Genomic DNA, 13,765 nt, shown 5'->3' on the forward strand with positions numbered 1-13,765 from the left:
CTTCTGTGGGAGGTCCCAAGAGTGCCCCCTGTAAGCTGCCTAGCAGGGTGGGAAGGCGATGAAGGCTCTGAGGTGCTGGGAGGAGGGGAACATAATGGAGGAGCACTCTGTCCTTCCTGCCTCCTTGCTGTGACTCACAGCCGGGGGACTTCCGCTCCTCATTCCCACCATGAACTCCTAGAAGCTCTGTTGCTGGCAGTTGTATGGAGGCACTCAATGACTATATCTTTAAATGCAACCTGGGCTATAGGTGGAGGCTGGGGACCCTAGCACCATTCCCCCTTCCTGGAGCTCTTCCCAAGAGGTTGTATATCCCCAGGATAGTTCATCAAATAGAAAAGTGACCCATGTCTGGGTTCCCAGGACCCCTTGGACCAGTGCATTTTTGCCTTGTGGCCACACCTCGCATCTTCCTTGCCCTTCCTCTCCCATCGACCCCTGCCTCCTGGCTCCCTTCTGCTCCCATCTTTTGGTGTCCTTCCATGTCACACCTTATGCCAGGAACAGCCTCCCACTACTCGGGATCCATATGGAAAGCTGTATTCTGTCTTAGACAGATCCTGCCTTTCCTTCTGGATCCTTCCATGAAGGCTTCCCTCAGTACTCTACATCCAACCATATCCTGCTCCGGGGTAGAAATGATCACGCTGGCAAGACTGACCTTCCCTGAGAGCAGAAGGAAGAGGCTTTTGAATGTCTCCTGCCTGGACAGGTTCTAAGAGTTAAGCCCAAGAGCAGACAGCACAGAAGGAGCAGCGGAAGAAGGAGACAGACAAGGGAAGGAAGTCAGGCCACTTAAAGGCTTGAGGAAGGATTGGATAGGTGGGCAGAGCAGACCAAGGAACTTGGACAGTCTAGAGGCAGTGGGCACCCTGGGCTCTCCTGGAACTGACATGATGAAAATGGTATCCCCCCATGTGGCTGGATTAGAATGGGCTCAGGCCAATGGCGGGGATTTAAGGGGGCCAGTGTAATGGCACAGGCATGGGGAGAGTCAGACTCCAGGACAGGGTGACGGAGGGACTGACATCAGATGTCAGGGGATGCTGAGTCCGAGGCCAGAGGTGGTGGGCCCGGGTGACAGGAAATGGGCAAGTGAGGGGGACACGCTGTTTATGGGAGCTGACAGCGGCTCTACCCTCCCATGGGTGTGGGAGTTGATGGCAGGACATCCGGGGACAGTGGCCTTTGAGTTAGCCGCAAAGGTGAGAAGCCTGGCTGGAAACATACCAGAGACAGCTGAGGCACAAAGCAAACATTAGCCTCGTGAGGCGGCGGCCGTTCCTGGTACCGTTCACTTGGTCTCTGCCAAGAGACCACGGGATGAACACTGTTCCAGCTCTCTGACTGGCCAAGGAAGCCCAGCGCTTGCTTTGGCCCTGCAGCGGTGTCCTCCCTTTCACCACAGCTGCCAGGTAATTGAGAGCCAGGTTTCATGCCCAAGCATTGCTGCCCATGCCACACCTCTCAGACATGTGGGGAGCATTGCCACTGACTCTCCCCGGCTCGGCCTCTCTGCTTCTCATCTCAGCTCTGTGAGAGTAACAGTGTCTGTGTACATAAATGTATACATATTATATGCAGGCATGAGTGCTAAGTCACTTCAGTCATGCCCAACTTGTTGAGACCCCCATGGACTGTAGCCTGCCGGGCTCCTCTGAAGGATTCTCCAGGCAAGAACACTGGAATGGGTTGCCATGCCCTCCTCCAGGGGATATTCCCCACCTAGGGATCGAATCTGAATATCTTAACATCTCCTGCTTTGGCAGGAGGGTTCTTTACCACTGGCCACCCCCTGGGAAACCCATGTATATTATATACATTTATATAAATATATATATGCATGTATCACTAGTTGTCTTAAAGTGTATTGGGTTTAACTTGAAAATTCCCTCAAACCCTTTCAGAACGAGGTGTGGGTACAAATGCTAAACGAATAGGTAAAACTACACATCCACAAAGTCCGTGACGTGTGTGTTCTTCTCCATGAGTTCTTGGGTGTGGGTTCAGTGTCAGCCGTGTTCATAAGGTTGGTTGGTTTTCAAAGAGCAGAGTGGAGAAATGGAGAGACCAAGCTGCAGGCAGGGAGAGGCACCTGATGTACATCCCTCCTGGGGAGTCCTTCGTCTCCTCTCCCCTTCTGGACTGGGGGCTATGTGAGGGAGGGGTTGCATGGGGTCTGATTCATCATTGTATCACCTGCAAGCCAGGCCCATCAAATTAAAGCATTCAACCAATTAAGCAAGTATTTATCAAATAACCCTGGGAGAGATTCTGTGCAAGGTGATAGGAGGTTGTCAGCTGAAGGGAGGAAGAAGGAAGAGGAGGAAGGCAGTTGAAAGAAGAGGGAAGAAGGAAGGAAGGAAGGAGAAAAATGGGCTCCCATGACATATTTCAGGGCATTTAATGCCCAGACGTAAAATCCATCATTTCAGGCTTCCACTTCCAAAAGCAGCTGAGAGTCACGAGGAAATGATCTCATCACATCTGTCATTAACCTGAGAAGTTAACTGGATGGTAATAGTTTTGTAAATGATACCGCGTGTATGGCAGGGGATGGTCCCCTGCCTGCAGAATCCCTGGCCAGGGCTGGTTGGCAGCCTTTTCAGGGTCTGGGGAGGGTCCGGACTGGAGGGAGTGTGAGGGCAATGGTGGGGTCTGCGGAAGCTGTGGGATGGGGAGGGAGATGTGGGGAAGAGTGTTGGGGCGGGCGGGGATAAGAATGTGGGAGGAGGCAGGTGGAGTGTGGACAAGATGCGGGTGAGGAGCTGGGGTGAAGAAGGTTGAGGACTGGGATGCTGGTGAGTGGGGATGATGGATGGAAGGGGCAGGCTGCCAGCACACAGGGAAAGGGCGGGGCCCAGCAGGCAAAGTGGCAGTACTAGAAATCATCACGGTAGTGATACTAGAAGTGATCAAGCTATTCTATCTAATCTTCGCAACAACATCGTGGGGTAGTTGCTGTTATCGTCATCCCCATTTTACAAATGGAGACACTGAGGCACAGAAAGGTAAACCACTTGCCCAAGCTCACCCAGTTATTAAGTGGCAGAGCCAGGGTTCAAATCCCAAGAGTTCCCATGCACAGCCCACACCCTCACCCACCAGGTCAGGCTGACACTCAGCCAGAAGGGGACACTGGGGCCCAAGAGTCAAAGCCACTTCCCTGGAGCCCAGCCCAGCCCCTCAGGGTCAGGATGTGAACCCAGGGCTCCCCAACTCTCAGGCGCTGCAGGACAGGACTCCCAAGACCTTGGCCTGGGTTTGCCCACAGAGATCCAGAAGGGCCCAGCAATCACGGTAAAGAGGCCGGTGGCCACCGCTTGCCCAGCCAGGCCGTTGGTGGTCAGGACTCACCATGAAGTAATAGAGCTGCGAGGACCTGGCCATGAACTCAGGCCGACACACTGCCACACAGATCTCCACGAAGCCGGCGTGCTGGCTGGGTTTGGCCTCCCCCATCTCACACACGATCCTGCAGGAGAAGACAGCCCCATGGATCACAAGGAGGTCACAGGCCTCCCTGCCATGATCCGTGGGCCCCATGCCTACCTGGGCCTCCTTCTGTGCAGTACCGTCTCAAGGATGGGCAGGGGAGGAGGAGGTGAAAGACACTGATTCCTGTGGCTAGGGCTCCTCCCTGGTTCTCAGGAAATGAAGTATGATCTACAGGGGTCTCCTTGGGGGCCCTTGGAAAAACGAGGTGCCTTGGAGAGGACCCCAGACACTCAGTCCCCAATTCATGAATTGTCCACTCAGTTCTAAATTAGAATGCAGGGAAAGTTTCAGCCAAACATCTTAGGCAATACAGATGGCAGAGCCTAGAGAGGTAAAGTGACTTACCCAAGGGCACCCAGCCATCAATAGGGACCTCAGAGCAGACCTAAGGTTTTCAAGTCCTTGCCTCGGAGCTCTTTGCTTCCAAGGCATGGACTGCCCCAGGCAGTGGTTTCTGCTCCTAGTCCATCTGGCAGGGGAAGGGGTAAGGGAGAGTCTGAACATCTCCCCCTTTAAAAAATTGTTATTGTTTCCCTCACAGAATGGTTCATACCCTTGAAAACAGTATAAAAGTAAAAAGCAAACGTGCCTTTCTTCACTAATCTGTCTCAAAATCCTGGTGTATAAATCTGTGCAGAACTTTCTCTAGATCTATGCAAATATATAACACAAATAATCTCCATTTTATTATGAAGAACTGAGGCATAGAAAAATATATGCTTTTCTGTCCCAATTACATAATTAATACATGGTAGGTTAAAAACAAAAAGAAAAAAAATCACCTGCCATATATATATATATATATCCCTGCACCCCTATTGCATCCCCTGAAATATCCGCTGTCAACATCTTGGTGTTTATGTTTCCAGTCTTGCTTTTCTTTTACCAAATTAATTATAAACTCTGTTTTCTGCTTGGTAACCTGTGTTCTCACTTAGTAAAACTTGTGTATATGCCTGGTCATGATTCTCCTACAGCATCAAATTTAATGCTGTGAAGTTTACTGTTCTAGGTATATACAATAATTTATTAAATTAATTCCCTATTTTTAGACATACAAATTGCTTCTACAATTTCACTGTTATAAATTAGGCCAAAATACACATTCTTGCAAATAAATATTTGTGCATCCTGTTTATTTGGGGAAAGTTCTAGAAGTATTATGGCCAGGCTAAAGACATTTGACCTACATTTCCAAATTGCCTTCCAGGAAGGCCGTCCCAATTTACCCTCCTGACATGAATATATGAATGTGCTATTTCTCGTGCCTCTCACTTGAACTGGGTATTAACTTTTAAAAATTGTCCCCACTGTTTTAATTTGCATTCCATTGGTTACTACTGATATTAAACGTTTTTTATATGACTTTGGTTCTTTGTCTTGTGAATTGCACAGGCACACTCTTTGCTAATTTTGTGATAATTGCCTTTCATCTATAGCACCTCTTCATATGTTAAGAAAAAGCATACTGTAACAGGGTAGAACCGTATTCTTGGTTCATCATTCATATTTCTACTTTGCGCACAGTGGTTTTGGTGCACAAGTTTTAAGTATTATGTACTCAAATCTCCTAATATTTTCCTTTATATTTTTTCTTTTGCAGTCATACCTGGAACACCTTCCCTTTCTTGAAATCAAATAAATTCTCACCTGCATTTTGTTCTAATCCTTTTATAGTTTTATATTTTACCCTTAACTTCTCAATCCATCTAGAATTTATTTTGGTGTATAATGTGAAATAAAAATCTGATATCATACTTTTTCCAGGTGTTGAAGATGAACCACTAATGGAATAAGTTTTGCTTTCCTTTGTTGTTTTTGTTGTTTGGTCACTAAGTCACATATGACTCTTTTGTGACCCCATGGACTGCAGCCTGCCAGGCTCCTCCATTCATGGGATTTCCCAGGCAAGAAGACTTAGCCAACACAACGTAAATGCATTCACCTACCTAAGAGAGATCTTGCAAAGAGTTAAGAACTTATTCACACAGTGACAAGTGGCAAGGTTTCACTCTGGGAGGGGCAATTTAGAGGGTGTAGCATATAGATTCTACTGTGCTGGTGAACATTTATTTCATGTCTGTGTTTGCTGGGCTGGAAAATTGTCTTTACTTATTTACAAGGCAATACATGATTCATAAACCTCCCTTGCCAGGTAGGTTGGAGGTCAAGGCCATGGTCAAGATCATGCATCTAATGGCCCTCTCTGTGGACCAGCAGATTTTGCTGGAGGAAAACAATCCAAGTCCCCATAGACATGAAAGTGTGTGTGGAGGTCCATTCTCAGCCTCCATAGATGGTCATATAGGACTAGCTTTTTTCGTAACTGAGAGTGGACAAGACTGGGGAGTTAGAGACATCAGAGGGAGTCAAGGGGAGGAACTGAACTCTTACTACTATAGGTTTTGATTTTGATCCATCTTGCTCCTACTCATTTCCACACCCCCAAAGAGCTAATGATCATTTTCCCCTTCTCTCCCTGCCATCTCCCCTTTCCCCCCTGCCATCTCCCCTTCCCCTTTCTGGACTTCCCCCAGTGTGGCAGCTGGCTAGTTCAGGAGCTGGGGGATTGTAGGAGTCCCCACCACACACACTCTAGAAGGTGAGGGACATTCTCCTTTTCTGTCCATAAGCTCTAAGAGCCTCTGCTGTTGACCAGGGAAGATGTCAGCATCAGTCATCTATACGGACTTCTCATCCCTGCCCTCCCCATGTCTCTGAAGGCCTCCACTTACTGTTCGGCAGGGATGTAGCCATCCACCAAAGGGCTACACTCCACGCCCGCCACCTTGACGTGGGAGGCGATGTCCCGGAATTCCAGGCCCAGGTTCTCCCCTCGGATGGTGACCTTGGTGCCCCCTTCCCGGGGGCCTGTCACTGGGATTATCTGGAAGGAGGAAGCACAATAATCTGATACCAAGACAAAGCATCACCCCCCTTGCTGATGACACAGCAAGAGGCTCTTCCCCTTCTTCACCCCATTCCCTCCACCCAATTCCTTGAGTTGAGTTCAAGTCCACAAGGGCACCCAGGTCTGGGACTGTGAATGGGCAGGAGCTTCTGGAAGAGTAGTCTGGGTGTATGGTTTTAAGAGCAGGGTTCAAAGCCCCTTGTTCCTCTTCCTGTTTCACAGAAGAAGAGATAGAATGTGATCTGCAATGTTACTGGGTAATTCATAGAAAATCGGAATTAAAGCCTACCAGCATTTATTTGGTGGCACTAGTAGATGGGGAAACAGTGGAAACAGCGTCAGACTTTATTTTTGGGGGCTCCAAAACCACTGCAGATGGTGACTGCAGCCATGAAATTAAAAGACGCTTACTCCTTGGAAGAAAAGTTATGACCAACCTAGATAGCATATTCAAAAGCAGAGACATTACTTTGCCAACAAAGATCCATCTAGTCAAGGCTATGGTTTTTCCAGTGGTCATGTATGGATGTGAGAGCTGGACTGTGAAGAAGGCTGAGCACCAAAGACTTGATGCTTTTGAACTGTGGTGTTGGAGAAGACTCTTGAGAGTCCCTTGGACTGCAAGGAGATCCAACCAGTCCATTCTGAAGGAGATCAGTCCTGGGTGTTCATTGATGCTGAAGCTGAAACTCCAATACTTTGGCCACCTCATGCGAAGAGTTGACTCATTGGAAAAGACCCTGATGCTGGGAGGGATTGAGGGCAGGAGGAGAAGGGGATGACAGAGGATGAGATGGCTGGAAGGCATCACCAACTTGATGGACATGAGTTTGAGTAAACTCCAGGAGTTGGTGATGGACAGGGAGGCCTGGCATGCTGCGGTTCATGGGGTCGCAAAGAATCGGACATGACTGAGTGACTGAACTGAACTGAACTGAGTGGTAAAGAACCCGCCTGCCAATGAGGAGACATAGGAGATGCAGGTTTGATCTCTGGGTCGGGAAGATACCCTGGAGGAGGGCATGGCAACCCACTCCAGTATTCTTGCCTGGAGAATCCCATGGACGGAGGAGCCTGGCGGGCTATGGTCTATAGGGTCGCACAGAATCGAACACGACTGAAGCCACTTAGCAGCAGCTGCCGTACTGCTCGTGTTAGTTCCATTCTCAATGAAAACAAACAAGCCTCCTATCAACCCACAGCCCTCCAGACAATGGCATCCACCCACCTTTCCAGATCCTTGTCAACAGTCACTTCCCCATCACCAGATGCTCTCTCTGTCTTTCTCCACGGAAATTTTAGGACAGCTTTGAATGCTCTTTTCATCATAGCGTTTGTGTCTGATTCTTCACACTGCCATCCCCTTGCCCCCTCCTCTTCAGATCCTGAGTCTCTGAGAGCACAGACAGTGGTGCCCCCCTTCTCATGGACTTTCTAGTGATAGTACCATAGTTATTTCTTGAGTTGTAATTGTATTGAACACCCCAACTATCCAGCCATCTTCCTGGAGTTAGGAAAGTGTTTGTCACAGCTCCTCTGTCATTATCTGGTTTGGTTTCTAAGGAGATGGGTTTAATTTAGACTTTAATCTCATAAACTTGGCCAAAATGACTGGCTTTCCCTTCTAAGATGTCACCAGTGATGCTAAAAACCCATGATTGGAATGTTAGAATTCAACAACCAAGGGCCTGCTTTGTGGTGGGAACTCCATACACTTCATGTGATTTAATTATGAGCCCACACAGTAGTGACCTGAATGGCAGAAGACACTCCATGCCAGCCTCTCCTGGCATCTGACAGACCAGAGAAGGGCCCATTTCTTGTTCTCGGTGCCGCTGAACACCAGCGCCTGGCTCTTTGTCAATGTCAACGGGATCACAATTGGAGGAGTCCAGATAGGGTACTTCTTAATATTACCAACTTTCTCTATCCTTCCAGGGTTACAAGTAGGGATTTCATCCTGGCAGGAGGGTGAGAGATGGGGAAGGAATAATAGCTTTGCTGGGCTTTCTAGGCTGTTCACCTACAAAGGTCAAGACACTTCTGCTTCTCACACGCATAGGTGTGCAATCTGTAAGTGAGCGTACATTCAGCAAGCGTTTGCACATGCACATTCCCACTGCAGTGAAAAAAACAGATTCTTTGGAGACAGGCTTGCTTCTGTGTGAGGAAGGTGGCCAGAGAGAGGGGGGTGGGTTGGGGCATCTGTCCGCCCCAGATGCCTGCCCAGCCAGTCCCCAAGTCGCCGCTGGCACCTGGCAGCAGCAGCAGCATGATATTCCAGCTCCAGCCTGTGGTCCTGAAAAGGGAATTTTATCTCTGGCTCAATCCTCAGGTGCCCCGGATCCCCGGAGGGCCGATACTAGTATGCAGCCAGTAAATAGCCTTTGTCGCAGGGAGATTTGTTTCATTTGCTGTCTCCTCCCTGTGATTTTCTTGGTCTCAGGCCAAGAAGAAAGCAAGTCCCATCATTTTCGCCAGACACACCATTAGCAGTCCTGCGAGGCAGTCCCGGGGGATGGTTTCTTGCTATGGGCTCTGAGGGTAGAGGGTGGCTGGAAAGGAGGGGCCCTCATATAGAGGTGGGACCAGAGGCATCCACCTGCCTGCCTTTTCCAGATAATTCTGTACGTAAAATGCATAAGTATTGTTCCGTGGTTTGAGAACTATTGTTGAAATTCTGACTCATGCAGGAGACAGAAGTCAGGACTGAATGAAGCTCTCTTGACATCTGGAAAACCAGGGATGTGGAGAGTGAAGGGGGGAACGTCAGGGGGCACTAATTTGGGGGGCACTAACGTGAGGGGTACTAACGTGGGGGGTACTAACGTGGGGGAAGGCCCACACCCGGGGGCCACGCCCAGGAGGCTGCTTTGCTGGAGGAGCTGCTCACTCAGGAATCAAGCCCCTTCCTGTTTTACACATCCCTACTGTGCCTGCATCACTTGTGAGGGGAGGAGCCAGGGAATGAGTGGATGTTCTTCTGTCTTTGTAGGGTGGAAGACAGCAATCAAGAGACCTGCTTTTCAGGACTCCTTTAATTTATTCTTTGGTCAGAATAGATCTCAGTGTTGATCTTTTATGTAGGAGAGGGTGATAATAACCCCCAATTCATGGGTTGCATTGTGTCCCCCTAAATCCGTATGTCAAAGTTCCTAAATCCCAGCATCTCAGAATTGTGACCTTTGGAGAAAGGGTCTGTATGGAGGTAGTCAAGTCAAAAGGAGGTAATTCCCGTGGGTTCTAATCCAATGTGACTGGTGTCTTCATAAAAAGAGATTTGCACAGAGACACAGAAGACGATGTGAAGAGACACAGGAAGAAGACAGTCATCTACACACCAAAGAGTTATTCTTGTTGTTTAGTGGATAAGCCCTGTCCGATTCTTTGCAACCCCATGGACCTTCCCGACCCAGGGATTGAACCGCGTCTCCTGCATCAGCAGGTGGATAGAGGAGCCTGGAACAGACCCTTCCCTTCATAGCCCATAGAATAAACCAACCCCGCAACACCTTGATTTCAATGTCCAGCCTCCAGAACTGAGAGACAATGTGTTTCTATTGTTTAAGGCGCTTGGTCGTGGCAGCCCTAGGAAACCACACAGCAGGGTTGCTGTGAGCCCAGATGTGGTGAAGGACAGGTGGCTATTTCACAGACTCGAAGCACCACACAAATGTTCAACCTGCAACTGTGGGCTTCCCTGGTGGCGCAGTGGTAAAGAATCCATCTGCTGATGCAGGCTACTTGGGTTCAATCCCTGGGTTGGAAAGATCCCCTGGAGGAGGAAATGGCCACCCACTCCAGTATTATTGCCTGGGAAATCCCTTGGACAGAGGAGCCTGGTGGGCTATAGTCCCTGGGGTCACAAAGAGTCAAACATGACTTGGCGACTAAACAACCAGCAACAATTGCTAGGGTTGCAGATGCAGGCATGTGTGACCCTGCCCAGCGCTGGATGCCCAGCGTCCACTCACTCTGGACAGGCAGACTGAGCTTCCTTCTCCTCTTCTTCCCTCTGTCCCTGCTCTGACATTATCATTATCAGCACCAAGCACCGAGGCACCTACTATGTGCTTAACCCTGGGCGTCAGGAGTCGACGTATCAGACACCGTACTGTTACTGAGATAGGCACGTCTCTTCCTTATTTTACAAGAAGGGTAAGGGATTCCATCAAGGTAGGGGGTACCTTAAGGAGTCGTCCTGAAGGAGTGTGGCTGTCAAGACACCAGGGAAGTGAAGGGCTTAGATACACACTTTAACAATGATTTTAACAATGCTGACGATGAACAAGGAGGAAGAAGGTGATGAGATCCCTATGAGCTGGGCATCAGCCAAGCATTTGTACGAATTTACTCATATAATCCCTGTCCCTGTGCTGGGAAGTGGGCGCTTAAACCCATGGCACAGGTGAGCAAGTTGAGGCCTGGAGATATGATGAATTAGCGCCATGGGACCCAACAGTTAGTTGGGATTAGCTGATGGCACAGGGATCTCTGTGACCCCAATATCTGCATCTCTAGCTCTGCCCTGCCCATCACTGCTCCTGGCCGCACTGCCCGTGTCCTGTCCATCCTCCTCACCATGCTCCCAGTCTGTTTCTGTCGTCTTACAGCTTAGATCTTGCTCTGTGTTCACCCTGAAGCCTCTCCGCTCTGACCTCCGCCTCTCCAGGGCTGGCCATGCCCTGACACCCACGCAGTCTGGGCTCATGGGCTGACTGCTTAACGAGTTGCTGCTGATGAAGCCTCACGGCCTCATCACCGAGACTCCTGGAGACCAGGAAGGGGAGTTGAGGACTGTGAGTCCTTCCTGGCACACGGAGATGCCACAGGACAGCTGAGTTGCACCCTCTCAGCTCTCGACTTCCTCTGATGTGGGAAGGGCCTCTGAGCCAAGCCTAGAGCTGCTGCAGATTTTCAGGAAAACGAGGCTGCCCACAGCCAGCTGGGCACCTGGTGGTCACTGGGGTGCCGGCCACCATGCCAGGCACAGCTTTCAGGGCCCAGCCAGGGGGCAGGATAGGGCCCAGAGGAGCACAGCTCACCTCTGTGATGCGGGGGTTCGTGCACTTGCTGTTGGTGCCCGACAGCTCCAGCCACTGGCTCTCGTGGACGGGGCAGTGCTGCCGGAGGGTGCACTGCCCTTGGCTCTGGCACCAGCCGCATTCGAAGTCTGGGTCTGCCTTGAGGCACAGCCCGCAGCTCTCACGCATGGCCCCGCACTTATAGAGGTGAACTGCAGGCAGAGGGCAAGAGGGGCTTGGAGGTGGGGGCAGGGCAGGGGGGAGCCAGGAATGTGGACCGGGAACGCAGTCCTGGCCTCTGTATGGGACACGGGCAGCCTTGTGCCCTCTGCCTTTTGGATGCAAAGAAGGCTTGGGCAGAAGAACATGGCTGGGAGGTGAAGTCTACCCCATAAGCAGGGGCCCAGTTAGCTAGCTGCTCCCTGCTAACCCTGCTCCCTCCACTGCACTCCCAGGAGCTGCCCACCCACTGGAGCAGTCACAGGGCAGTGGGGGTGCTGGGGAGGCGTGGAGGGTGGGCACGGAATGGCACCACCCTGAATGGGAGCTGCTCCTCCCTGCCCGCCTCCCCGGCCCGCCTTCCGCACCTTTATTCTGAGCCGGGTTGTCAATGTTGAAGTGCCCATTCCACACAACTGTCAGCTCCACCGGCAGGTTGTTGATCTCCATCCCTTCGTAGGAATACTGCGGCCAGGATGGGAAGACAGGAGAAAGCTGGTCACAGAGATTTCTATGGGGTGAGGCGTGCCCACAAGAGTGCATGGGGCTCAGGACAGACCAAGACAGTGAGCGTGTGTGTGTGTGCACGTGCAAGCACTCTCGAGCACACACACATACACGCATGTGCAAGCAAGGTGGGGATGCCTGTCTCAGGGGATCAGAGCAGAGGGTCAAGAAGCTAAGCCGGGTAGGAGCTGGGCCTGGGTGGGACACACATTTGGAATGTGGGTTCACAGAGCAGACTACAGGAAGTCTTGGCCACCTTCTCTGGACGCCTGTTCCTGCCAGCTGAGCCTTCCCCTGGATGTTTAGGTGAGAGAGGAGAGATTGGTTCTCACTGGGTGCCCAGGTGGGGAGTTCTGACCTTTAGGTCTTGGCAGGCCCTCGATGTGATTTGGGAACTTTCATTTCTAGGACATGCTCAGGGTAGGTGGGCGCTTTACCAGGGAACTGGCCAAGCCTGGTCAATTTGCAGGCAGGGAGAGAAGGAGAGAAATGGGGAAGAAATGAAGGGGCTGCTCTCTTTAGGGGTGAGTGGCTGGGGGTTAAACAGAGAAGAGGATGGATGAGAGCTCAGAGGTGAGGTGGGAAATGCTAAGGTCATCCTACAGCACAAACCTGGAAATCTGGGTCAAGACACCAGAAGCTCCAAGATCGGGCAGAGGGCCCCAGCCCCACCGCTGTCTGTTGGATGGGGAGCTGTTCCAGGCCTCTGGACCCTGTTTCCCCACCCAGCTCTCCTCTAATGTCCCTGCCTCTGCCCCAGACTGGGTCTATCCCAAGGGACTGTGGTGCTAAGAGGGGAGGCAGGGATGTGGGAGGTACAGCCCCCAGCATGCCAACCCCCATCTGCCTTCTGCCAGCATCCCCTTCTCCATCCCTGGAGAAGGAGGGCAGGCTGCAGGAACTTGCTGCCCGCTCAGGGTAGTGCTTCCAATCCTACCTGGTGATTTTCTCATTATTCCACTAGATTCTGCCCACCACAGGGGGTGGGATGGGAGATTGAAGCTAAAACAGGTTTTCTGCGGAGGAGGCACTGGGGGTGGGCAATTTGTTGGAAGAGTTCCGTCCAGGGGACTTGGTCTGAAGTTGTGTTTGCAGAGCCAGCAGTCTCTCTTAACACGGTTTATGTTTGGAGGGCTGGGCCTTGGGGATGTGCGTGGCTATTGTGGCAGGCAGCTGACGCTCTGTTTCCCTGAGGGGAGGACAGCGCAGAAACTCGGAATGCTCAGGCTGCAGAAGGTCTCGGGGGCCTCTGCTCTGCAGCCTATCCACGGGGGCTTCTAAAGGAGATGTTATCTTAACCTGGGAAATTGTCCTATATTCCTGAGTGACAGAGCGCGCTCCATGACGAGGATGCTGTGACCTTGTCCTCATACAGAATCACAAGCAGGGTGAGTGTCCAGCCTTCTTCAGGCTCTACCCTAGCACAGCAGGGGTTTTCGCGAACTCTTTGCTGATGATGCCTGGGCCAGGGAGCCGCATGCAGTGTCTCTCCCCCAGTGGTGGTGGTTTATACCACCATCCACACTCCTGCATAATCCCCCTCTTGACCGATGACTCCTGGGCCAGGGTCAGAGTTTGGGCTGAGCCGTAGAATAAAGCAAAGCTT

The 13,765-nt window shown here is 51.0% G+C and overlaps 1 protein-coding gene across 2 annotated transcripts in view; it reads right to left on the reverse strand.

Moving 5' to 3' along the window:
• The window catches only part of PLXNA4 (plexin A4), a 425,409-nt gene that overhangs the window by 70,895 nt on the left and 340,749 nt on the right, over nucleotides 1-13,765 (reverse strand). For both annotated transcript variants that reach the window (XM_040259648.1, XM_040259649.1), the window contains exons 10-13: nucleotides 12,021-12,117; nucleotides 11,455-11,645; nucleotides 6,234-6,385; nucleotides 3,358-3,475 (exon numbers count right to left, since the gene is read on the reverse strand). In XM_040259648.1, coding sequence (XP_040115582.1) covers nucleotides 3,358-3,475; nucleotides 6,234-6,385; nucleotides 11,455-11,645; nucleotides 12,021-12,117 — 558 coding nt within the window. The remainder of the gene's footprint in view (nucleotides 1-3,357; nucleotides 3,476-6,233; nucleotides 6,386-11,454; nucleotides 11,646-12,020; nucleotides 12,118-13,765) is intronic.

The sequence above is a fragment of the Oryx dammah genome, unplaced genomic scaffold (assembly GCF_014754425.2).
Source record: "Oryx dammah isolate SB20612 unplaced genomic scaffold, SCBI_Odam_1.1 HiC_scaffold_18, whole genome shotgun sequence".
Taxonomy (NCBI): Eukaryota; Metazoa; Chordata; class Mammalia; order Artiodactyla; family Bovidae; genus Oryx; species Oryx dammah.